This window comes from Podarcis bocagei (genome assembly GCF_964188305.1).
Source record: "Podarcis bocagei genome assembly, chromosome: 7".
Taxonomy (NCBI): Eukaryota; Metazoa; Chordata; class Lepidosauria; order Squamata; family Lacertidae; genus Podarcis; species Podarcis bocagei.
This window is the reverse complement of record NC_138132.1, coordinates 57,240,904-57,268,558: the sequence shown is the minus strand read 5'-3', so window position 1 is coordinate 57,268,558 and position 27,655 is coordinate 57,240,904. Positions and strand designations below refer to the sequence as shown.

At 43.3% G+C, this 27,655-nt stretch overlaps 1 protein-coding gene across 2 annotated transcripts in view; it reads right to left on the bottom strand.

Annotated features, from left to right (window-relative positions):
- Window positions 1–27,655, bottom strand: part of CDH13 (cadherin 13) — a 715,034-nt gene that overhangs the window by 56,447 nt on the left and 630,932 nt on the right. For both annotated transcript variants that reach the window (XM_081201168.1, XM_081201169.1), the window contains exons 9-10: window positions 15,588–15,770; window positions 13,579–13,832 (exon numbers count right to left, since the gene is read on the bottom strand). In XM_081201168.1, coding sequence (XP_081057294.1) covers window positions 13,579–13,832; window positions 15,588–15,770 — 437 coding nt within the window. The remainder of the gene's footprint in view (window positions 1–13,578; window positions 13,833–15,587; window positions 15,771–27,655) is intronic.

Sequence of the window (27,655 nt, the reverse complement as noted above, 5' to 3'; positions counted from 1 at the left end):
TCCACCCCAGGAGGCAGTATGGGGGCGGGTAAGGGGAAGGCATCAAAAAGTAGCTCACTCCTGTGAAGCCTTATTCCCATTTAGATCAACAATGTTGCAAGAGGTCAGCAGTTCTCACTGCCAGAAATCAGGTTAGGACCGGTGTGAAAATACTTTCATAGCCATTGAGCTCTCTGGCTGAAATTCAGTTTAAATCACAGGAACAGCCTTCTACTGAATTGGACCATCGCTCTATCTTTCTCAGTGTTGTCTACACTGATGCCCCACAGGGTTTCACACAGGGAGCATTCCCAGCCCTACCTGGCGATGCTAGGAGCTAAAGCTGGGACCTTCTGCATGCAAAGTAAATGCTCTACCAGTGAGCTGTGGCCCTTCTCCATAAAGATAAAAAACTGAGTGAGGGAGTTGAAGAGCCCACAAACTGTTCACACCTGGACAGAAGGCTGAGGAACGAAAAGATGCAGAGTATCATTTTTTAAATTACAGTAGTATGTGTGTGTGGAAACACAATAAACACACATTAGCATATGCAATTTTTATGCAAAACTAGTCACTCTGCCACCCTTTTTTTGGAGATACAATTCTGGCTTTAGGTGATAAGTAGCTACCCTAAAGGGATTTGCAATCTAGAAAACAATATAAGGGAGGCAACAGAAAAGAAAAAAAAATATGGAGGCAAGGGTAAACGAATAGAATGTGTGATTATTGGAGCTACATCTTCTTTGGATTCATTACAGTACAATGTAAGGATCACAGGACCATAGCTGTAAACTTTTCCCTTTTCTTGCAAGGAATCGTATTCGGAATAAGGGAATTTCCCTTAAAAAAAGGGAAACGTTGACAGCTATGCACAGGACTGTGCCAAAGGCTTTGCAGAAAGCCATCCAATATCCTGCCTCCCCTCTTCCATCAAATAAAAACACATGCAAGAAAAGGAGAAGGGAGGTGGTGGTTCCACTTGCCAAGGACGGCCCCAGAAGGGAGAGTTTTCATGTTCACTTTGACAAGTTGCAGTTTCATGCGGAAGAGCAATGGGTAGCTGAGAGCTAAACATGATTAACTTGGATAAGGCAGAAAGCACATCTACTGTTTGAAGATAAAGGATGCCTGAAGTATCAGCAGTGATTGGTGCTTGATTACAAACAGGTGCAAGGGGGGCCTGGTATTTTAGTAGACTGAAGTGGGCAGAACAACCATCAAAGCCCCAGATACTATAAGCTGATTGCTGGATGAGTTAAGTGAGGTGTAGCTAACTGGAGTGTTTGAGTGTTCTAACTAACAGGTGCCTTCGCAGATGTGTCCCCTACTGCCGTGGGGTTTGGGCTCGCCATGCAGTCATTCGGTGTTAAATTAACACTGGAAGATCCAGCAGTAAGAGATTCCCCCTACTGCACATGCATGGGCATTTACATTTGTGGAGAGTGCTAACCCATGTTTCTTCCATTTAACAGATACGGTGAAAATCAGACAATTTGTGCATTCAATGACAAAGGTTGGGGGAAGAATTAATTGACTTCACATTTTCATGCAATCCTAATTTGCAAACTGAAACACAACTGTGCTTCAGAACGTGGACCTTACTGAATTTTGTGATGCAGTTCTTTGACTGAAAAGCAGGCTCAGAAAACACATATATGAGTAAATAGAATGTACAAAACAACATTATATTAGAAGAAAGTGCTTTGGGAAATGTGTACATTAGGATAAATTTGCATGCAAATAAATCTTAGATATTTTCTGCAGACTTTTTTAAAAGTAAAGAAAAACAACAACCACAAATCGATGTGGAAATGTGAGGCAAACTGAACTTAAGGTGGTGGTGGGAAGATGAAGGGAGAAAAACTAAGTTTGACAGAGTCATTCATCCCTAAGCCTTGCATACAGTGTTAAAAGCATTATATCGAAAGCAGGGTTTACTCACAATGAGGCAAACAGGAGCGTTATGTTACACACTAGCAATAAGAGAAAGCTGGGTTTGGTTTTGTGTATGCTTATATTTAAAAGGCCCTTTAAAAAAAACCAAAAACCCTCTTTCCAAATTTGCTGACGGCAGTGTCAGGCTCTTAACAGCCTGCAAAGACATGCTTGAGAGGGTACCTTGTCTCTCTAATTTGCTCTTCTTAAAAGAAGCAGGAATGGAGGGGGGAGGGGTGGTGATGGGGAAACATTGCCATGATTCATCTGGCCTGGAGCAATGAATTAAAACCTCAGACGTGACAAAGAACTGAGAAGGAACAGATAACTGAGTTATCCCACAGGACATGTGACAATCCAAGGATGCGATGAGACTGAGAAACTGAACAGCATGCTTTATTGTGAGTTATCTATACATATAAGCCACTCCCCTGCATTCTAACACACTCTAGAGCAGTGTTTCCCAACCTTTTTTGGGCAAAGGCACACTTGTTTGATGAAAAAAATCTCGAGGCACTCCACCATTACAGCCCCGTGACGTCAGCACACAGCGGCACGCCGGGAGGGACGCACGAAAGTCTAAGTTTCAATTTTTTTCCCTCCCCCTTGCCGGGGAACCTCCAAGCTTTGGGGGTGGGGGGGGGAGGAGGCAGCAAAGCGAGGCATGAAGGAGAGCGCGGCTTGGCTGGGTGAGCTTTGGCAGGGGCAGGGAATGAGAGCCGCGAGGTGGGCGCTGCGGACGGAGGCGCTGCCCGCCGACCTCGCAGGCAGCCAGGCAGGCAGACGGCGAGAGCCCCGCGCTGGGCGGCCTCTCCTCACCGCCGCCGCCCCGCCTCTCGCCGCCCGCCTCGCCCGCCTCCCTCCAGGCAACATCTCGCGGCACACTAGTGTGCCGCGGAACAGTGGTTGGGAAACACTGCTCTAGAGCAGCTTGGGGGCAGCTTTCCCTTCTGGGGGGGCCACATGGCAGTGGTGGGTGGGGCAACAGATGCTACTTATATCCTTGTACTGTAGGTGACAATCCAGTCCAGTGAACCACCCACTCACCATCCATGGAAGCAAACAAATGAGGAGCTGCTCCACCAATCTCATTCTGAGCCAGCCCTCCCTATTCCTCTCCCAGAGCTACAATTCTGAGTGGCTTATCAATCAATCCCTCTTCCTAGGAAACTCTAGGCAGTGTAGCTCTCTGTGGAAAATAGAGGCCTCCTAACAAACTCTCAGCACCCTTAACCTATTACATCTCCCAGAACTCTTTTTTGTGGGGAAGCCAAGTGGTATAGTAGCACTTTAAATGTACACTACAATTGTAGCCAAAGGCTTGCAGGAAAAATGCAGTGTCATTTGGTTGTCTGAATTCCATGGAGAGATCTGCTTGCATCTTGCCTTAGCGGGGAGAGGAGGAGACTTGATTATTTTCATTTTCATTTCATTTCACTTTATTCTTTTGCTCTCAAGAGAACGCCAGATTATGTTTTAGGCATTTCATGTATCACACATCAAGTTGAGTTTCTTACACTTGTTATTACACACTGTGCGAAAACACTTTGGGTACTTTATTTATTTATTTATTTATTCTCTCTGGCTGCCTCTCGAAGCCGAGGAAAGATGAAATGCTGCTGTTGCTGCTGTTTGGGAGCTAAGCTGAAGAAAAAGAAGGCAACCGGAAAGGAAAAACAACAATGAAGATGTACAATGCCACTGACAGTTCTGCTGGTGGAAATTATGCCCCCTCCCTTCTGCCTGCTGTGCTGAAGTCCCACTGGGACTTTGACTGGCAAGCTACCTGGAAGGGAATGTGGCTGAGCGGTGGAGCATCTACTTCACTTGCCAAAGGTCCCAGGTTCAGTCCCTGGCATCTCCAGGTAAGGTTGATGCCTTGGAGGTCACTGTAGGCAATGGTGAGCTAGATGGCTCCATGGTCTGACTCTTCTTCACACAACACATGGATTAAGTGTGGTGGCCATTCACTTGAATAGCTATGAAAGAGGATTAGACAAAGTTATGGCTTTCGACATCTACTAGCCACAAGGACTATGCTGTGCTTCCACGGTTGGAGTCAGTAATGTTTCTGAATACCAGTTGCTAGAAACTGCAGGAGGGGAGAGAGCTCTTGTGTTTGGGTCGGAGCTGCCGGTTTCCCACAGGCATCAGGGTGGCCCAGGTGAGAACAGGATGCTGAACTAGAAGCATCATTCCCATCATGGCTTTCTGTGCTCCAGGAGTAGGGAAACTGTTGTCCTCCAGATGTTGCTGAACTCCAAACCCCATTGGCTCCAGCCAGGATGCATCTGCATAATCAGCGTCTATTGCAGTGTGATTCCCTCTGGATCTATTTGTAGGACAGCACTGCAGTGCCACCAGCCTGCTGCCTGCAGATCTGACTGAAGGAGTGGCAAAGCTTTTCAGCTAAATGCAAGCAAATGGAGCCCCTCCTTCTTCCATAGTAATGATTATTCACTTGTCTCCCCAAATTGACAGATTTTGTCTTACCCCAGAAAATAACACAGTTATTCCATAGGCCATATACTTCAGGGCTATTTCTTTTTTGCCAGTCTGTTATGTGTCATTTTAATTGCCACCCAAGACATGTATGTGCCATATTACAGGGTGGTGTAGTGGTTAGAGTGCTGGGATGGGACTCAGCCGTCAGCCTCACCTGGAGCCATTCACTGTCACTGAGTATAACCTATGTAACATTTGGGTGGGGATGAGAACAGGAGGTTTACCCATTGAAATAATTGAACCAAGTTACTCATGTTCATTAACTCTGAGTATGACTAGCATTGGCTACTAACCAATGTCTGCTTCTTTAAAATTATTGGAGGAAATGAAATAAATAAATATTATGCCTATGTTATATTTTAAATTCTTTTAAACGCCAACTTATTGGATGGGTGAATTGTTTCATTGATTGTTCTGTAAAACTGCTTTGTGACCTTCTGTGGTGAAAAGTGGTCTGTAAATATTGGAAATATTAAATAAACACATAAATGGGCTCTGCTGGCAAACAATTAGCTTGGCTACATGATTAAGATTGGGTTTATCATTTCTCCAAAGACTCCAAAGTTATGGCTTCTCTCAAGTGATGAAACCTGCATTCTGCTCCTTACACTGGATTTCCATATGTAATGATCAAGCTTTACATTATGGGCACACGACCTACTGCTGGTTATAAGCTCTGAAGAACTTCACTTCATGGGTGACTTATGGTCTCTCTGCTGCCTAACAAAGTGCATAATTTCACTTACACTCAGAAGCTATTTTACAGAAATTGGACCTCTTATTACAAAGTTAATAGAAAAAACACTAGTTGAACTCCATGAGGTATTTTTCCTATTACTGTAATATTACAGAAAGCTATTGGGTGAAAAATGAGTGCTCATATGTTCCAACCATTTCCTAAACGAACCTAAGTGCAATTCTAATAGCAAATGCTGCATGAGGTTATTGAAAGAAAAATGGTAGGGAGGAGGGTGGGTGTTTTGTGGTTTTTTGAAAGGGTGTCTCATTTTACTGGAGGCAGTCTTGTCATAAAATGCCATCTCATTGGGCAATTATAGAGGCAGGACTCTGGGAAAAATTGCTAGTGCTATTGAAAGGCTCTGGGCTTTCTTAGGGATTTTTCGTGTGTTTGCCTGAACCACAAGAGCAGCAGGGACAAAAGTGTTCTGAGAGTGGATGAACAGAGGGAGGTTGTTTTGCAGGACACTCAGGGACAACAGCCACTTCAACTTGTGGCAAGAGCTGCACAGTGTTAGCTAATATATGTTTAGTCCACTCTTTTAACTTCCTTTTGCATAATTTTGTAGAATCTGCAGCAACAGGAGCCCTCACACAGGACCCAAGCGCAACAGCATTCTCCCCTCCTGTAGTTTCTACCAGCAGGTATTCAGAAGCAATCACTGCCTCTGACCATGGAGGCACAACATAGCCATTGCGGCCAGAAGTTGTTGATTGCTTTCTCCTCCATGAATTTGTCTGATTCTCTTGTAAAGCCATCCAAATTGGTGACCATCACTGCCTCCTGTGACCGAGGGCAGACTCTGGTCTTTCAGATTTCAGCGGTGCCCTGCTCAGTTCAGGACATCATAGTTGTGATGCCCTGAAGCACTCCCTGGGCTAGGTGCCCAGCTCAGCAGAACCAGTTGCACTGTCCTAAATCCAACTCCGCTGTGAGAGCAAGTTCATTAAGGTAACTATGTGCTGTGTGAATAAGTACTTCCTTTTATCTGTTCCGAGTCTTCCAACATTCAGCTAAAAAGATGAAAATTCTCAGACTACTGAGGAGGTGGAAGCAAGGCTATTAATTTAGGCCTATAGATTTATTATATTTTCTGTCTACACAAGGAAAGAAATTGTCTGACTTAAGAGCCTGGAGGCAAGCTTTTCAAACTCTGGAAGGCATTTTTAGCAATGAATGAGTGCCTAGCTGCAGACATGCAGACACTTTTGGCTCAAGACTCTCTAGGGGTGTGTGTGTGTGTGTGTGTGTGTGTGTGGTGCTTTTTGAAACGAGATTGCTGAGTAATCCAACAGCAAGCTTATTGGTCCATGCCTACAATAAAGAGAGTGAAAAATTAATCCCCACGCCATTACGGCAAGGAATGATAGTTCTCAGCTCCCATCACGTTTTGACAGAGAGTGCTCAGCTCTGCTTGATGAAGCCAGCAGCAGAGTATGAAATACATTTCTAGAATTAGTTTCATGACTCATAGCTTATGCTTTCATTGCTCACAGAGGGCTGGTGATTGGCAGCATAAGTAGGGACAACAGAAGTAAGTTACTTCTTGCTCTGCTTAGTTTCTGCAATGCTTGGGAGTTGGGTTGAAGAGCCACTTCACAAACAGAACTTCAGCAGATCAGTGTCCCCTGTAAATGGTTTTAGGCAGACTCCATCTCTTTACATACATAAATTAAATATCCAGATCTGATTTGTTTTCACTTTCCCAAGAAGCTTCCCCTTGGCATTTCCGCATCTTGCAGCTGATAATTGCCGGCTGTGCTACATCAAATCATAGATGTGAAATGATTAAGTTATGCTGAGTTATTGTTAGTGCTGGTTTTAGTAGGGTTTTTCCTCTCTCCCCACCCACTCTCTAAATGAAAATGGTTTTAAAATGATGGTATAAATGTTGTTCCTCTTTTGGTGTATATTTTGAAAACTGAATCGGTAAAAAATTGCTCTGGAACATTGATCCAGGAATTCATTCAATGAACGTAGAATAAATTTGGAAGGGTTCCTCAATGTGAGCATCTCCTCACACAACTATACCAAAGAGACCACCTCAAGCAGCTTCATGGCTTTTCTCCAGATCACCAGCCATGAAATAGCATTACTTTTCTCCAGTACATGCACTGGGTGAAGTAAACTTTTGCCAAATAAAACTCAAGTCATGGAAGGATTTTTAGTTTCCACATAACTTTCTCCTTTTTGCTACCATGGATAAATGTAGCTAATCATTTCTCACCTGGAATTTCTTTAAGAAGTTACCTAGAATCATATCTATTGTTGGGAACCTCAGGCATGGGACCAAATCTAGCCCTCAGAATACTACCCAGGCCGTATCCTGCAATGCTCCTGCTTTACATGCTGTATGTTTTTGCTGAGTCCCTGAACTATGGCAATGCCTTTTGCTTGTCTGGATGAAGAAAAGAGAGGTGTATGTAGAAACCATCTAGAAATTGGCTCAGGGCCAGGGATGTGGGGGTTCAGGAGAATGCCAAGAACTGTGAATGGGAGAGGGGGGGCTGATCTGTGTGGCAAGCTGATAATGTTTGTGCAGATGGAACATTTGTAACAGTATGATGTTGAATATATATATATATATATAATCACATACCCATATTTTCAGATAATATGTGTGCCAATTAAATATAGCTATTTAATCAATTAGACATGCTGCAAAACCATAATCAACCATGCTCCCGCCTTTGCAAGAGAAAGATCAACTCACATCATTTCCCGAGAATGAAAGTTGCAGTAATATATTTACATAAATAATTAAAACTCCAGAAGCACAGTAGGTAATAAAAATATATTGCCACAATAAAATATGAAAGCAGAGAGCATTGCTTTAATTAAAAATTACCACTACAGTGCAGTAAACAACTTATTTATACTTAGTGTGAAGCCTTAACTCTTGGAAGGCTCTGGACTTGTTGAGCCCATGGTGGAAAGAAATACCTTGAAGGATCTTTCCATAAAGACATATTTCTGAAGCTGGTAAATATGTTTAATTAAGATCTACTGTTAATAATGGATTTCTGAGAATGAGGTTCTTCTTTTAATTTCCCATGGTAAGGAACATTATTAAATTTGGCCTTTAACATCTCTTTGACACACACACACACACACACACACACACACACACACACACACAAATGTTCTGATTAACAATTCTGAGATGGGGAAGAGGCTCTCAAAATTAAACTCTTAAATCTGTTATAAAACTGACAGGAATCCCTGATTAAGAAATCAAAGTTCGTAATTGTGATTTGGAATCTATTAATCATTGGCTTGTCTTAACTGTTGCATAATAAATGGTTTGGGGTCCTACTTCCCCCGACTTCCAAGAAAAATGACACAATAAATAGAAAACTTAACGTAAGGTTAACTTAACAGTAGAGATGGCCCTGAGTCTAATGACCAGTATTCAGGTGTACCATATAAAGATTTGTCATCAATGCTACCAGCTGCAGCTAAGACAGGCAACAGCAAGAAAATAGAAAACTTAGGAAGAACATCCAAGGAATGGGAAATTTTAATATGGCAATATCCTTTAACTGAAAGATGGAGAAAGCAAGCAAAATTAAAAACGTAAAAAGAAATCCAGTAGGGATGGTGATGTGCTCTGCCCAGTGACATTTCTTCTTCCAAACCAGGGAGAGTTTAATTTTAATCTCACCCAAGCCAATGTTCCTGAGTGTTTGAGTACACTATTTTTCTTGCATTCTGAACATTGCACACATCAGGCTAGTTTATGTTGCTCATTGCCAGAAGTCTGGAGAATCTCCTAGTTATTCACCAAGCAACCTGAAGATGCTCCCTTTGCATTAAATAGCTGTGCAGCTCAGGAATAAGGCTTTCCAGAAACATTTTCACCCACAACAGCTAAATAAGTATACAAGCACATGTTTCCATTAGGCCTCTGTTAATAACAGGGAACATTATACAGACAACTGCTGGTTTTCAGATTTCAGCAGTCAGTTGTGAAAAGCTAATCCAGTGATAGCAGTCAGAGGACTGGACCAAATCAGCCTGTGTGATCCACACATCCCCGGGTCTCATTTTCCAAGTGTTCAGTTTGCACCATTTTCCAAGTCTTGCACAATTAGGATGTGTGTGTGTGTGTGTGTGTGTGTGTGACTCTACCAACTTCAGTTTCCCCCAGTGACTCATTGTTCTTGCTTTAAGTTCAGTTTGCACCATTTTTCATATCAGTTCACAAATTCATCCCCTCAAAAAAGAAAAAAAAAAATCACATTTACCAGTGTGATGTGATGCTTTGAATGCTGGATTTTGACCTGAGAGAACAAGATTTGAATCCCCACTCAGCCATGATGCTTCATGAGGTTGTTGTGAGGATAAAACGGGGAGGGGGAAACCATGTACACCTACTTGAGCTCCTTGGAGGAAAAGGTAGTATCAAAATGTAATAAATAAATAGTACTTTCAATATTCAATTTACATAATGCATTTTCATGCATTATTTCCACCAATATGTGCATTCTTGTGCACATTTTCCCCTAATGCATGCTGTTTGGGACACAGTTTGGGTGGTGGGTTGGGTTTGGAGAAGTGCATTGCAAAATTTTAAATAATGCAAATTTAGAAGGGCAGCTATGTTTGGTTTCACATATTGGTCTGGGAACAGTGAATTAGTTAGATTTTCATTTTCATTTACTTGACAAAAATTATATACCACTTCATTGTAAGAAAATCTCTAAGTGGCTTACACGATTATATAATAAAACATTTTTAAAATTCCCAATAAAAACAGATATTTGAAAACGATCAAAAGGTGATTAAAATCAACATTAGCTGAAATATCCCTCAGTACAACGGTATGATCTTGTGAAGCCACACAGTTTTCTCAGCCTCTTCCATATTTCCACTGGTTCCCCCACCTTCCAAACTCTCCCCTGCTAACATCCTTGTTCATGTGGAATCTTTGCCTTGCCCCCAACCTCATGGCTTTGCTTTTCATGTTGTTATTGCTGCTCTTTTTGAGATGTTCAGCCTGAGGAAAGCAAAGCTTTCCTAGAGGGAACAGAGAGAAAGATCCTGTGGCTTGGAAGTGCAAGCGATGTCATGAGCTCTGGGAGCCTCTTCCGTTTAGGTTCTGTGCCATTGTTATTCAGGATTGCTAACTCCTCGGCAGGAGATTGCGACTGGCGGTACATGGCCAAGGGGATTTCTGCCGTTCTGTCTGGCTAGGTTATGCTATTTGCAAAGCAAATGATCGCCCCAACGAGCCATTAATACCAGCTGTGAATTGCATTTGCAACATAATCATTATAGGAATTGCCAAAAATCGCTGGGCCTGGTTGAGGGGGGAGGGGAGCAGGAGGGATGTGGTATTCAAGGCAGATTGAGGATAATAGCAGCCCACAGTCTGTCTCACACCTTTGGTCTCTGGAGACAGCATCCCTTCCACTGTGAAAGATCAAACACTGCAAATAATTAATGAGCCTGTTCTTGTCAAAATAGCTCCCTTGGAAATAGTTACACCTGTCAATAACTTGAGCACCATATTTGTAATCAAAAAGGCCAACCCCCATCAGGGAATACAGGACTTCTTCAATACAAGCTAGGTTTTAAGTGATGCACCTGGGAAGTAGCTGGCGGTGGTGATGGTAGTCATATATTGATGCTCTGACACATAATAGAAATTCCTCAGCACTTGTCCATCCATCAGCAGCCACCCCTGAGAACAGCAAATGACACCAGGAATCCCTGGAGCAAAGACTAAAACAAAATGAAGTGGGTAAACCTGAATTTAATAAATAAATTTTCCCCAAAAATAAACAGGGGAGATGACACCTGTTAAGGGCAGAGCTCATAGTTATTTCTGACACAGGTGCATGAAATATTCATACTCTGCTTTAACTAGGTGTTTTAACAACATGGGGAATTGAACCCTCCAATTATCTACCCTAACTTTTCTCACCTAACATTGCAATTTGCAACGCTCGTATCTGCTTAAATTGATGCTTTTGAATTATGGTGCTGGAGGAGACTCTTGAGAGTCCCATGGACTGCAAGAAGATCAAACCTATCCATTCTGAAGGAAATCAGCCCTGAGTGCTCACTGGAAGGACAGATCCTGAAGCTGAGGCTCCAATACTTTGGCCACCTCATGAGAAGAGATGACATCCTGAAAAAGACCTTGATGTTGGGAAAGATTGAGGGCACAAGGAGAAGGGGACGACAGAGGACGTGATGGTTGGACAGTGTTCTCGAAGCTACCAGCATGAGTTTGACCAAACTGCAGGAGGCAGGGGAAGACAGGAGTGCCTGGCGTGCTCTGGTCCATGGGGTCACAAAGAGTCGGACACGACTAAACAACAACAACAACAACAACAACAGGAACAATAGCTCTGTGAAGAATGTTGCTAGATTTGTGTACTGAATGTGTGCATTAACAGAAATGAGCGCTCAGGACAATGTGCAATAATTAGAAACAGAGAGAAACCAAAATGGGCAGCTTTATCCATCCATCCCTAGCTTGAGATATTTCTAAGCACAGGAGTTAGCACTGATTCCTCCAGAACGGAAACAGATGGGCAGAAAGAATGTAGTAGCTGTGCATGCTGCCAACTGGAGCCACCCTCATCACATGCACCAATGCTGGAGGAATGCAACAGCTATGGCCTCCCCTTACAAATATAATCTCTGTAAAATGTGAGAGAGTAAGTCCCCACTTCACATATGATTGCTCCTATATCACTCCGAGGGACATGTAAGAGGTTCCACCCAGGATTGGTCTTCTTGTCATGTATGTATAGCAAAGAAGTGTTGTTGACCCTGTTAAGGAGTTCTGTGGCTTGTGTGTCATGCAAACAATCAAGGAATACCAAGCATGCAGAAGGATATCTCTGGTCCATTTTCAAGAATAACAGAGAGGTGGGTGCAAACAGATATGTGGAAGGGCTGAGAGAAGGTAGGGCCCAACAGATATACCCACGGCTGAGAGAAGGTAGGGATTTTGCAGTGTCAAAGCTATAGTTCTGTAAGATTGCTCTAAAGTGGGTCCAGAAATGTTAAGGCAGAGACTGGATTTCAGAGATGGAAGAATGCTCAAAGAAAAGGAAGCACCAGTCAAGAAGAAAGAAGAGCCCCCAAACAGGTAAGTTAGGAGACATCATGGCAAAAGCCCTGAGTCACCTCCAAGCTCCTTGGAGCTTCTGGGAAGCATAAGCCACCCCAATTTGCACTTGCTGCAAAAGACAATTCTAGCTGATATTGGTGAAAGACACAACCCCTTTGAGGAAACTTTGTGGGCTGCTTCCTCATGCATTAAAAGCAATGGTGAAGGCCACACCTGTGCAAGCAGAGACTCCAAATGTACACTGGCAAATGCATGGGGCTGTGGACTGGAGTGGCAATCATCTTCAAAGGTCCACACATCTATCCATGCATTACATGTCATTAACAATGATGCCAGTTGCAGACAGTTTGGATGTCAGCTGGCTATCACAGGATTTGCTGTTTCTATATTCCCAAGCCATCCCTACTCCAAACAGCCAGTCAATTTTAGAGTGAAAAACCTATAGTTTCTCTCTCCACAGGGATGTGCAAAAGTGCCGGTAGATGAGAATAATCTGATATATTTGCACATACTGTGGCCGCAGGAGGTTCAGAACAGGAAACCACATTCATATGTCACAAAATAGTATTGTAATTGATTCTCTATCCTTTAAACATGAGACAATGGCAGCATTTAATAGTCCACACACTTCCTTGGAGACAGGGACTACGTGTGTGATATTACCAGAGACATCATTCTGTAGATTCTGGGTGGTCTTTCCCCCTTCTAAAAGTAGGTGCTTTGTTTAATGTCAATGCTTCAACTGAAGGACATTTATTTCCCAGTAGCACTGGAAAATTGGGGCAAATAGCTATCATTTCAGCAGTGAGTGTGAGAACTAAATATGAATATCATTCGGCCTATTAAAAAAAGGAGGCATTCCCCCACCCCACCCTGTTACCTGCCTTAACTATTTTGTCCAACATTATTTTGCAGAATAAATTACACGTTCACATAATTTAAAGCAAGAGAACTTGAACAGATGTCCCAACTTTTATATGTTTCTTTGTGCACCTGAAGCATAGGAGCATCAAGCCTCCCAATACAGTTTCTGAAAATCAAGATCCAGTTTTTCAGATTGGTCTTTTCAATGTGAACTTTATCCAATTTTCAGTCTTTGTTTCTAAATTATTTGACAGTGCTCAAATCAGGACATGTGTTAGGACAGGCATCCCAGCAATCAATCAATCAATCAATCAATCAATCAATCAATCAAATATAAAAGCCAAATGGTTCTTAATTTGAAATATTTGCAAACCTCAATATTAGCATTTTATTTTTTTAAAAAAAAATCAAGTTCATGAGAAATTACTAGTCATAGTAAGCTGGGATTCAGGAATATTCTACTCACCTTATAGTCTGATGTTGCAAGGTGTCTGGATCTGTGGCATTGACCGTTAACACAACACTGCCAATGGGGATGTTTTCTTGTTTGGTGATAGTCATTGGGTCTGGGTGGAAAACAGGGGCTTCATTGACATCCAGAACCGTGATCTGAACAGTTGCTGTGGAACTGGTGTCATATGCTATGTCTGGAACTAATGGATCTTCATTTTCTACTTTGATCAGGAGTGTGTGGAAAGCTGAAATCTCACAGTCCAAAGGCTGAAAAGCAAGAACATAAGAACATAAAAAGAGCCCTGATGGATCAGGCCAAATGCTATCCTAGTCCAACACCCTGTTCTCACAGTGGCCAGCCAAATAGAATGTATCAACCAGGTTTAATAGCCACTGATAGCTTTATTGTCCATAAATTTGCCTAATCTTATCCAAATTGGTGGCCTTTGCTACCTGTTGTGGGAGTGAATTCCATACCTTTACTATGCACTGTCGAATATTGGGTTAAACCATTGCTAGTCTCTCATTAGTGATAAACAGGAAATGTTGCCTCCTTCTCAAACAGATTTCTCCCTCTCTGTGCAACCATGAAGTCTAGAAACTTGCAGGAACTTCTTTCAATGTTTCCTATTCTGGACTGATCCTATGTATGAATGCAGAAAGAGCCCTGCTGGATGTGGCCTATCTAGTTTGGCATCCTAGTCTCACAGTGGCCAGCTAGATGCTTATGGGAAGCACACAAGCGTACCTGAGCACAACAGCACTCTACTCTCCTGCAGTCCACAACAAGTGGTATTCAGAATTCAACAGTGAGGGTACAATATAGCCACCAGCATTGGTAGCCATGATGCACATACCACAGCCTGTGTTGACTTATGTTGATGCTCACAACACAAGGTCCTTCAGACCAATAAGTTACTTGTGGCTCCTGAATCCTCCTCTGGTAAGTCAAAGAAGGCCCAGAAGAAATCAAGGTATGCTTCTCATAGGTAAAGGTAAAGGGACTCCTGAACATTAGGTCCAGTCATGACTGACTCTGGGGTTGCTCATCTCGCTTTATCGGCCGAGGGAGCTGGTGTACAGCTTCCGGGTCATGTGGCCAGCATGACTAAGCTGCTTCTGGCGAAGCAAAGCAGCGCACAGAAATGCCATTTACCTTCCCGCTGGAGCGGTACCTATTTATCTACTTGCACTTTGATGTGCTTTCGAACTGCTAGGTTGGCAGGAGCTGGGACCGAGCAACAGGAGCTCACCCCATCGCGGAGATTCGAACCACCGACCTCCTGATCGGCAAGTCCTAGGCTCTGTGGTTTAAGCCACAGCGCCACCCACGTCCCTGTTGCTTCTCATAGTTAAAGATAAATTTAAAGAAGAGGTAGGCAGCTTGCAGACTATGAGCCAAATGTGGCCCATAGCCAGTCACTAGTTCTGTCTTCCTTCTATGTGATTCTGTACTTTTGTTTTTTTAAAAAAAATCCAGCCAAATTGCTCAAAACCCTCTTCAAGAGGGAGACACAACTGCCTGAAACACGCAGTCTAAACTTCCCACACAGTCTAAACTTCCCACATTTCTCACAGCAACCAATCACTCCCCTCAGAAAATTCCTGCTGGGTACTTCATGGCTAGCTTAGCAAGCAGCATCGTATCATTAGAAATGAACAGTGGCAGAGGTGGTGAACCTTTTTCAGCCCCAGAGTCACATTTCCTTCTGGGCAACTTTCTGAATAGCAGACTAGTTTCTACACTCACCCTCTATCCTCCAAACAAGGGTCAGGGACAAATTCCAGCCAAGCAAAAACACTCAGGGTATGAAACATGACCACTGAGGGATGTGGCCTGCAGAGATTTCTGAGGGCCTCATAGGAAGCTCTGGAGGGCCACAGCTGATTCATAGACCTAAGCTTCCCCACCTCTGACAACAGAAACCTCTGAAAATTTAAAGCATTTCCGAAAAGGGGCAACATAAGACATTATGACCATTCTTTAGATGTCTAAGAGGCACAGCTAATCCTTCTGCTCACCTTGACAACTGACAGCATCCCTTCATTGTTCTTGGGGTTCGTATGGATTTCAAAGCTCTGTCCTGGGTTGCCATTGATGATGGTATAAACCGCTCTCCATGCTCCTGTTGCTGGGTCATCCCGATCCTCCACAGTCAGATTGACAATCACGCCCGTGCTGCCTTCCTTCACCGTAGCTTGGAACTCAAAATTAATAAAGAAAGCCATAAATGTTACTACCATCAAACAAATGACCACAGTCGGCACAACAAATTTGTTTAAGGTGTTATTAATTATTCACCACAACCAAAGGGAAAATGTAATCCTTGAGTGAAACTGAAATTTTACAGGCTATAAATAATGCAGTCAGAGAGCGTAAAGTATAAGAAACGGTATTACAATTTCTCTGCTCTGATTCTTGAAAGATTAAAGATAAAGAACCACATGATTGTTGAGACAGGCTTTGAAAACTCTCCAGAATATTAAAAAAGATGAAATCTTTTGTTAACTCCTCTTAATATAAAGAGATTCAATATACAATACATAAAGGTGCTTTGGAATACAATGCTTAGAGGAGGAAATGCATTAAGAATGCTTTTAAGAGCAGAGTGCTTTAAAGGTGATTTTTACTCATCTTGATTATTTTCCCTCTCTACTTGAACCATAATATTTCATTGTCCTTTCCAGTCTGTATGGACGACAGTGTTCTTTGTAATAAAATAACTGGAGGATCTCCCAAAGCTTATTCCCCAAGCTATCCAGTTCCCCTTTAAGTGTTCTTTCCATTTAAAATTTTCCACAGAGCTGGAGGAAACCTTGATGGTGACAGCATTGTAACCATTTACAGCCTAGGTGGAAAGACGTTTACATGGTCCAAGTCAACTTTGAAGTAGCCCAGCATGGAGTCAACGTGACCTGGTTTTGTTCAATGCCTGTTGCTTATGGACAAAGAGCAAAGGTGCAAAGAGAATCCAAACTGGTGATGAGCAGGTGGCAACGCCCTAATTTTAATGAATCTTCCTCGACTACTACCCAGGATGGCTAGGTTCCACCTGCACTGTTGGAGCCAGTGTGCCTCTAAGTACCAGTTATTGGGAATCACAAGAGAAGAGAGTGCTGTTGCACTCGGGACCTGCTTGTTGGCTTTCCATAGCCGTCTGTCTGGCCACTGAGAAAGCAAGAAAGCAGGATAGTGAACTAGATGGGTCTATGGGCTGAACCAGCAGGTTTCTTCTTATGGTCTTCTACCTGTTGCTAGGAACCACAAGTCGGAAGAGTGCTGTTCCACTCAGATCCTGCTTGTGGGCTTCCCATAGGCTGGCTGCTGTGAGAACAGGATACTGAGCTAGAAGGGTCTGATCCAGCTGGGCACTTCCTATGTTCTAATTAGCCAGTGCCAACTACCCAAACATTTTGCTGCATTCCTTTTTGGGTAGGTAACAACACTGCTCAAAGAAGCCATGCTATTTTCTCTCTTATCCATCTCTTTGCGCTCATGCATGTGTCTCTGGAGCTCAAACCCATAGAGAGCAGCCCCTTCAAATTATTGGCAAAGGGATCTCATCCCTAGGAGATGGCTCCTATGGGTGGCAGTATTGCTTCTGAATACCAGTTCTTGGAGAGTGTGCTCTTGTTCTCAGGTCCCTACTTGCAGGTTTCCCACAGGCATCTGGTTGGCCAATGTGAGAACAGGAGGCAGGACAAGGTGGGCCATTGATCCAATTGATCAGGCTCATCTTATATTCTTATAGTGCAGTGCCAAAAAATTATGTTGCATTTTCCCATCAATTAATGGGAAAAGAAACAGCACCTAAATTTATCAAAGTGTGTAGAGGGAACTCACTGAAATTCCCACGAATAGGGTGCAGAGGTGTTTTTTTTTAATGTGCTTAGCTTTTAAGAAGGCCAAGTGCTGTCCTTTCTTTCTTCAAATCATCTCACCAGTGGTTTGTACTTTGCAGCTTCCACAGATTTCTGCACTTTAGTTTAAGCCCAGGGTAAGGTGTCAGGAGGTAGCTCCTCCCATCAGGGTTTTTTTTGTTTTTGTTTTTTTAAGATCAGGAATAGCAGATAAACAGGAGAAATTTCAGGGTGTTGGGGGAATGTTTACTGGGCAGGAAAACACATACACCACCCTTAGACACCTCACAAAAATAACGGAAGCTCAAAACGTTGCATCTTCATAATAAAGGAATTCTCAAATACCCTGAGAATGAGCCCCCCCATGCAAGCTGATTTTATAGAGGGGGGGGGGACCAAAGTTTTGAAAAACTAGAAGACAGATTTCAGCACACAGCGTAACAGAAATACCCACATGGGAGCATTAGATCATATATCATTAACACTGAAAATAACATGAACTTAGCAACCCCCTTTAAAGTTGGAAAAAATAGTTAGACTGGGAGAAGTTGTGCTGGTAGCCAAACCTCCAGTGACTGTTAGATATGATTAGATTATGCATTAATTGATTTTCTTCGTCTTTAATATCTACACATCCCTGAAGCACCACAGTCAATTGAGAACAAAATAGATGAGTCCAGATGTGTATTTAAGCTGTTGCCATCAGCATCCATCTAAAAACCATCACTTAGTAATGGCATACCTTGGGCCAAATCCCCAACTGGTTTAAACTGGGTCAGCAGATTTATACTTGTTCACATGCCAGCTGAGACATTCTCCCTGGCAAGTTTCACCTCCTAAAAAGATTTATTCATCTCATTGCAAGCAACTGGCCACAAGCAGAAACTTCAAATCCTCAAGTGCAACTTAGCATTGATTTACATGTCCAGATCTACACCTTGAGAACATGGATGAAAAAGACCTCTACTGAGATAGACATGTGCTGAAATTGCCACATGGCTTATCTGTTTACCGCCATTTGCATCCCACCTTTCTCCACGTAATGGGAGCCAAGGAATATTGTGTCACACAAATGACACACCTCAGCCTGCATGGGTCAGAGCCCTGTTGGATCAGGCCAAAGCCCATGTAAGTTTAGCATCCTGCTCTCACAGTGGCTAACCAGGTGTCTGAAAGGGAAGCCCACAAGCCCGACCTGAACTCAGCAGCATTCTCCCCACTTGTGATCCCCAGCAACCGATATATGGAGGCTTACTGCCTTTGACACTGCAGGTAGAACATAGCCAGCATGGCTAGTAGTCTTGTCCTCCACTAATTTGTCTAACTCCCCTTTTTGAAGCCATTCAACTTGGAGGCCATCACTACAGTATGCAGTAGCAAACTCAATAGTATGACCCCACTCACTCTCAATTTATAGTTTTTGTGTGTGTTTATAAAGGGAGATCTGATCACAAATCCAGCTTATTTGCTCCTAAATTTAATGTGCCACTGCTCATTTCAGTCACTACAGAATGCAGCAGGAAATATGCAGGTGAGGTTGTTCCACACAGCTCCATGTGGGACCTCTCAGTCAGTTAAAAAGCCAAACTGTTTGAAAATGACCTACTAAATCACCCATGCACATAAAGCCTTCTTGTAATGGGATAGTCGCTTTGTATCCCATACAAATATTGGGCAAAGTGCTCAGTAGGAGAATCAGTAACTAGACTCTGTGGCTTTGCCAAAGGTACAGATTTCTGTCACAGACTGTGGTGCCAACGCGGTTTGAATTAAAGAGCCTCAGAGAGCAGCAAATGTAACGAAAGAGAAAACATGGTCTGGATTGATGAACATCAAACCCAATGAGTCATTAGGATTCCACCCGCTGGGAGCACCAGTTGAGAATAACCAAATTAAAAGTGCAAGTCGCCTTGCATTAATCTGGGAATCGTTCCTTGGCTGAAGGTGCTTGGTGCATCCTATCTCTGTGTTTGTTTTCCCTCGTAGAGCTCACAAATGATGAAAAATGACAGGAGATACATCAGCTCCATAAGAGAATGGCTAGAGAGCCAAGAAATGTCATTCCCTCCTCTGAGATTTGCCTCCAAGAAAAGAAACATTTGTTTGAAACTGGATCAGAGGATGTACTCCGGGAACACAGGAAGTTGCCTTTTACAGAGTCAGGCCATTGGTCCATCTAGTTCAGTATTGCCTACACTGACTGGCAGCAGCTCTACAGGGTTTCAGGCAGGAGTCTCTCCCAGCCGTCGCTGGAAGTACTGGGGACTGGAACTGGGACTTTCTTGCATGCAAAGCTTTGCCACTGAGCTACTGTATAATGCAGTGTCAAGCAGCTTCAAGCATGTTTTACTGTTACCATGTGCTGTTACCATGTGCTGCAGCTTATTGCTTGTTTTGCTCAGTTTAATGTGCTCCCAACATGTCAACAATATATATATTATTAAAGCAAAGTGGACACAGCTTGGACTGTTTGTGCCACAGCCTGTTTGTTGTTCAGGCATCACAGAAGAAATATACAGATCCCCCCCTTCACTGCCACCCAAATATCATGGGTTCAGTTAAGCCACATTCACACCGTTATGATAGCACTTTAAATAGTCATGCCTTCCCTCAGATAATTCTGGAAGCTGTAGTTTGTTAAGGGTACCGAGAGTTGTTAAATTACTCCTATTCCCCTCACAGAACTACAATTCCCAGAGTTCTCTGTGAAGAAGGATTGTTAAACCACTCGGAGAACAGTAGCTCTATGAGGGGAATAGGGGCATTTAAGAGACTCTCAACATCCTTAACAAACTACAGCTCACAGGATTCCTTGGAACAAGCCTTGACAGTAGTTTCATAGTGCTTTAAATGGACGGTGTGAATGTGACCTTCGTCTCTTAAATGGCGTAAATGTTTCAGAGAAACCACACAGGCCAAGGGCAGCTGATGCATCAAGAACTGTGAGTAAAGAGCTTTCTGATGGATGCTGCCATTTTATTCCTTCACAATGACTCAGAGCAACATTACAGGTCTTGGGGAGAAGTTAAAATGGCTGCTGGTCCCAACCAGTGCCAGAGACAGGAGGCCCAGTCATCAACCAATGATAGCTCCAGCCTCTATGCAAGCAGCAAAATGAGGTGGCAGGTGGGGCCAGCCTAAAGCATTTTGCTGCCTGAGGCAAAGGACAAAGTAAAGCTTTCCTATTCCACCTATAGAAATGAACTGGAATGCCAGTTGTATTGTACTGAAACACTGACAATGGAACAGGACATAATGGGAGCTGTAGTTCCAAAAATACATCCTGAGGGCACCAGGTTAGCAAAGGCTGCTGTAGAGATAGACCCTCGAGTCTCTTTTCCTTTTCCATTCTGCCCCGTGAAGATTCCTGTGAGACTTGAAGATGGCCTGGTTGGCCCAGACCCATGACAGGGTCTTTTCAGTGGTATTTCCTCAGTTGCAGAATGCCCTCCCTAGTGAGTTGTGCCTGTTTTCATCATTTTTAACTAACAGCAGGAATTAAAAAAACATTTCTGTTTGCCCAGACATTTATTGGCCGAAGAATACTGTTCCTGAAAGCACCAAGATCACTGGATAGAAGAATATTTTAATTGCAAGTGCTTTTAGAATGCTTTTAAACTGAAACTGCATTTAGATGTTTTTAATTGTATTTGTTGTTAGAATGTTTTTGCCTTGTTTTCGTTTTTAAATTGTGTATCTATTTGCTGCTCAGAGCTTCTTGGGGAGGAAGTACAGGGTATAAATTCAATAAATAAATGCTACCCTGATCTATCTCTCTCTCTCTCTCTCTCTCTCTCTCTCTCTCTCTCTCTCTCTCTCTCTCTCTCCCGTGTGTGTGTGTGTGTGTGTGTGTGTGTACACTTTTGGTCTGCTTTGTATTCCTCAGGGCAGATTTATACTGCTCAAAATGTACTGCTGTCTTTCACTGCTCAAGAACACCTGAGCCTTCCTTTGCTCTCCTTGGGCTTTGGAGAACCTGAGTGCTTTCCTTCAAATGAGGAGGTGGGTGCCACTAAAGTGGAGGCTTCAATTTTGTTGCTATTTTCAACAATATTTATTATTCCATGCTCCCAGGCACAAGCAAGCACAGCTCTTTGGCATTAATGGAAGCTGCTCTTATGCAAGGGAAAGCAAATGCTCCTCCCCTCCAGCCTTTAAATGTTTGCAGTTCTTTCTAGTGCTCGGCATTTATGGACAGAGTGTTTCTTTAATCTTTTGAGCTGTTGCAAAGTTGACATACTTGGCTGAGCTATTGATGCTTACTTGCTAATATAAATAAGGGCATGGAAAAACATGCGGCTTTCCATTAGGGGGGATTTAAGGTGAGTCACGGTATGCATAACCAGGCTCCCTCTCCAGCACCTGCTTTGGTCTCAGGCCACTTTGGGGATGCAGAGGAAAGTCCCAAGCCAGCTTGAATGCCTCTGCATCACCAACCAAATGTCAAGGCTCATGAGCAACAGAGGCTCAGAGTCATACAGAATATTGCTGTTGCACATATGCAGAAGTTTAGTCATGAATCCAGAGGTGCAAGGTCCTTCCAAGATAGTCACAGCCCTTTCGGATTATGCAACCTTCTAAAATTATACAATAATCTTATATTTATCCAGCAAAAATAATTAGGAATGCCTTGCAATGATCAAGGCAGGTGTCCATGTGCTGCCTTTCAACTAGATCCCCCCCCCTTCCTGCGCACGTACACGGGCAAATGTTTGGGAGTGCTTCGATATCTTTTTTGAGAATGACTTAAATTGTGTTTTTTCTTAAAGTTCCATTGTACATAATAGAACTTGGACTCCATTCTTTTGAAACTCAAGCACTGAAGTGTTTTCAGTGTTCCTAAATGCTTAGTTTGGGATCATACAGCACAACTCCTTCTTCCCACACACTGTCTCCGGAGTGACTCAAGGATCCAATCCTTAGTGGTTGGCTCACCTCATTTCACTTATCTCAGAGACTATAAATTTCAAGCATATTGGGTGGTTCTACTAGGAACACTGGATTCTGGGACTTTGCTGCAGAAATAGTAATGGGTCTTTGATACTCCACCAACCCCGGACCACTACACCTCTGCACATATGAGGGCACAACTAACTAGCAGAAGCATTGATGCAGTATAGAGAAGGGGGAGGCATTCAGTACCTTTCACATTTAAAGGTGAACCTAGCTAATATGTACTTTCAAAAAAAGGGAGAGATGAAGTAGGAGTTATTGGTGTCTGAATGGTACTGAATGGCTTTTTAAAGAGTTGTCTCTTGGGGGGGGGCATTTGGGCTCCAGTTCCTGTAACAAAATAACTTGGGCCAGCACAGTCCTAAACCCCGAAATATAATTCCCCAGCCCAAAGATCTAAGGAACGGCTAGGGCCATACTACTGAGAGCTCTCATTGTGGGGTTTGGCTGGATCTAGACACATCAAACTAGTGTTTCAGTTTAAAGTGTTGTAAATTTGTACAGGGAAAACAGGTAGAGAAAAACAGGACTCTACTTCACCATCTGGTGGCACAATGTTATATCGCACACACAATGCATGTAAGTCGCTTTTTCTTTACCAATCTAGCTGAGTCGTTTGTTTCTAGGCCAGCACAAGGCACCTCCAGCAATGGGTGGGGCTTGTGTTAAAAGTATCCAAGTGATTTGGGTAATGTGTTGTCTAGGTTTTAGATGGTTCATGGCCACGACAGAGAACCATAAGTTCTTTGGAGCTTTGAAATAGCTACCTGTGGCTGTCTAGTTGTTGCTAGACTACAACTCCCATCATCCTTGACCACTGGCCACGCTGCCTGGGGCTGATGGGAGTTGGAGTCCAACAACATCTGGAAAGCCACACGTTAGCAACTAGAGTACCTGTCTAAGAAGATCCATCTTGCACATTGCATTCACATGAACTGGGGGAAGGAGAATGGATGCATATTGTCTCCGCTATGTATGTATGCAAATGCAGTTGTCAAGCTTTCCCCTTCCCTTGTGAGGTAGCACCGCTGAGAAGTGGCCATCTTGAGATGACTTTTTTCAATCTCAGATTGACAACAGACTTAGAGAAGAACTTCTAGCCACAGCTATTAACTACGATGGCTATATGCTCTGTCTCCACAGTCAGAAGCAGTAATGATTCTGAATACCAGTGGCTGGAAACCATAGGAAGGGAGAGTGCTGTTTTGCTTAGGTCCTGCTGGCTGGTTTCCCACAGGCTCCTGGTTGGCCACAGTGAGAACAGGATGCTGAACTAGATGGGCCATTGGCCTGATCCAGCAAGATCTTATGTTTTTATGTTTTCGGACAATAAGGCTTTAGATCGTATTTGAAATGAGCATATTGAGCCACCGAGTTTCATATTTTCAGGCAACATCACTTGTGATGGGGAAAGGTCACCAGTTGGATTTATGCCTGTCACGCAGCCACTAAGCGTGTTGTAAAGGTAAAGGGACCCCTGACCATTAGGTCCAGTCGTGACCGACTCTGGGGTTGCGGCGCTCATCTCGCTTTATTGGTCGAGGGAGCCGGCGTACAGCTTCCGGGTCACGGGCCAGCATGATTAAGCCACTTCTGGCGAACCAGAGCAGCGCACGGAAACACTGTTTACCTTCCCACCAGAGCAGTACCTATTTATCTACTTGCACTTTGACGTGCTTTCGAACTGCTAGGTTGGCAGGAGCTGGGACCGAACAACGGGAGCTCACCCCGTCGTGGGGATTTGAACCACCGATCTTCTGATCGGCAAGTCCTAGGCTCTGCAGTTTAACCCACAGCGCCACCCATGTCGTACCACTGCTTTAAAAACAGTGATAGCCCAACCTGTTTTGCATGCTGGAAGGTGTATAACACTGTTCCCGCTGTTGAACAAAAACATTCCCACCTCTTTCCGTGAAAATGGATAACCCACAATTAAACAGATCACTGTCTTCATGCAAACAAGCCTCGTCTACCTCCCCACTGGAATCACAGTCACAACATCTCACAAACAAAACTCCACCATCATGGTCCTGCGACACTTTGGGCTTCTCAGCGAACCTCAGTCATGACATCCTGATTAATACTAGTGTAGGTTCTCTGAACTCAGCCGTGCCCCTGATTCTTCAAAGCTCAGCTCCTGCCAGGATAATTAGCCTCCTGATTATTCTGAGTAACTGGAGGGGTCAAAGGTTAGCGAGCATCACGAAGCATGTTTAATTCAATCAATTTAGCTAGCAATGCAGTTCAAGAAATATATGCAGGCAGCGCTGCCATCAAATTTAAGGCGATCTGCTCAAAATTCCCGAGCTGCGGTGGATGAGCATTTTAGCTTAATTTCTAATTTAATATTCAACCGGGGTATTCTGCTTAATTACTTGTGATGCTTTCACTCAGGAGCTCAAGGACTTGGGCGGGTGGGGGTGGGGGAGAGAAGGAGGAGAGTTGTTTCATGCTGGGAGACAGAAATAAAAATAAAATAAAAATTAATCTGCTTAATGGCAAAGTTGTATTCCATGCCCCTTAGTGATACGTCCTGGAAACATCTCTTTTGAGCAATGAAACCACACACCCACACACACACACACACACCACCTAATGCCTCCCTTCTTCTACAGGTTTGAAAAAGGCTCTACGTCAGTGGAGTCAGAGGAACTACTCACTCCTTTTATCCCTGGTGGCCTCCCTGCCTGGCCTCTTGACACACAGTGGGTTGAAGATGAAAGGGAACACAGAGACCTGGCATTCTATTTTCAACACAGCCTCCAACCTTAACACACACACACACACCCCAGGCACAGGCACACAATCCTTTCTAAGCCTGCAGTCACAGGGCAGCTTATTCCATTTCCCTTACATTTCCATAACTTTTAATTTCCACATTATATTTGAGGTTTCTCACAATGAAACAAACCACATCTGGAAAACCAATGGAACCACTCATTTCGTGTTACTTGATTCAAAATAAATAAAACAACCTGCAGCCCCCTTAACCTGGAAAATTGTGGGAGTAAAGTGAAGAAATTTGGGGTTAGACATCGGCACACACTTATTTCCTGCAATCTCCAGGAAAGGGGGGGAGCAGGTCACGAGGGAACAGAAGCATCCATATGCGGAGAGGATAGGGGAGCAGTAACATTGTCTAATGATGTTCATTGTTGTGCCACATAACACTCACTGGTGTGAATGAAATCAAGTATGATTGATGCCACAGTTCCATAACACAATGGGTACTGCAGTGTGGAAAAAAATGTTAGCAAATTGGACAGAAGTGTTAGCATTATAGTCAGAAAGGCTAAATAATATATTCCCCATGTCTGAATGCATCATTGGGGGTGCATGTTTCAATCGCAAGCTTATTTATTCAAAACATTTCTATCACACCTTTCTGTCCTTAAATGTGTACCCCAAGATGGCTGACAACTTTCCCTTATAAAAGAAGTGATGAGGAAACACACACAGGAAGCTGTCTTATAGTAACTCAGTATTGTCTACACTGTTAAGGGTGCTGAGAGTTGTTAGGAGACCCCTATTGCCCTCACAAAACTACAGTTCCCAAAGTACCCTGGGGAGAGGCATTGATAGTTAGACCACTCTGGGAATTGTAGCTCGGGGGGGGGGGATGGGGATATCCTAACAACTCTCAGCACCCTTCACAAACAACAGCTCCTGGGGTTCTTTGTGGGAATGTTTAAAATGGTATCATCATGCTTTCAATGTGTGGTGCGGATTTGGCCTGAATGTTTGAAAGTAAGTGCCCTTAGTTTGCATTCTGCATTTCCATCTCTTATATAGGCTGCTGTCACACACAAACAATGATTTCATGTTGCTTTGCTCTGTAGGCCACCTGTTTGTGTGCCCTGTTTAGTTAAAACAAATGCTGTAAAATGTTCCTCCTCAGTTTTGCTAACATTTTGTTCCCCCACCCGAAGTAGCCGAGAATATCCATGGGTCCCCACGCCTCTTCTTTTTCTTCCTCAGAGATGAAAATACTACTGGGACCATTTTGTTAGTGGGGAAATGCATTGGGGGATCTTGCTGTTGTGTCCTGGCTAACTTCATTTGAAAACTATGTACTGTATTTTTCCGTGTATAAGATGATATTAATGGCCTTGGCGATGCATGTGATTTGCAGTTGCAGGTAGGCTGTTGAGCAAATGGTGGCAGCAGTGACCCCCTCCCCCAAAGAAAGCTCAACAACTCTGGGCAATCTCCCCCCCCCCAAAAAAAAAAAAAAAACCTCAACAACTTTGGGCAATTTCCCCCTCAAATTTTTTTGTTGCAGTTGTCTTATACATGGGGGGGGTGTTATACATGGATAAATATGGTAATAGATCAGGGATGGAAACCGTTTTCATCCTGAGGCCCACATTCCTTTGTAGTCAGCCTTCTGGGAGTCATATGCTAGTGGTGGGTGGGTCCAGTAGCAAAAGTGCACACATCAAAGGATACAACTTCTGTCTTGCTACAGGAGACTATATTTTAGTCATGCAAAAGTCAGGGGTTTCTATATGAATGGAGAAAATGGATGGATAATTTTTTTCTCCCTCTCCCATAGCACTAGAAATTATGGAAACAGAAGTTTGGAAGTTCCAGGGCAGATGGAAGAAAATACTGTAGAAATTCATGTAGTATGGAGTTAAACTCTGGAATTCTCTCTGGCGCATGACGGGCAGGAGTCAGGTCAATTCCCATGCCTAAGCCTATACCACTCACATTCTGTAACCAGTAAAGTTGTGGCCTAAATTTGCCCAATAACCATTAATATCCGTGTCCTTGTGTCTTATCCATCAATGTGTCGGGTGGTTATGGGGTCTTGACATGCAATTCTCTCTGGATGACTTTAAAAGTGGATTGGACAAATTCATGGAGCAAAAGGGTATCAATGGCTACTAACCAAGATTGGTGCAAGTCTTTTTTGTGGGAAATTGCAGTTATACATAAGTGTGCTTGAGTGCTAGTTAGTGCATAAAGTTGTTAAGACCAGAGAGTTCTGTTCCTAGCCTCAGCTACATCATGCTCCCTCAACTCCATGAGGCAGGATGTGAATCCGTGTCTGAATGCAACCTTAGAGAACACTGCCACATTCACACCATACTTTTAAAGTGCTAAGATACCACTTTAGACTATCACATTGCTATTCAAATGGTGTGCGTGCACCGTGTCTTGTGACTGATTATGGGAGACGGGGCTTACCTACCCCACCAATATTTTATTCAAGTTGACACCCCTGGTCCGTATTCCCTTCACAGAATTCCAATTTGCAGAGTGGATTAACA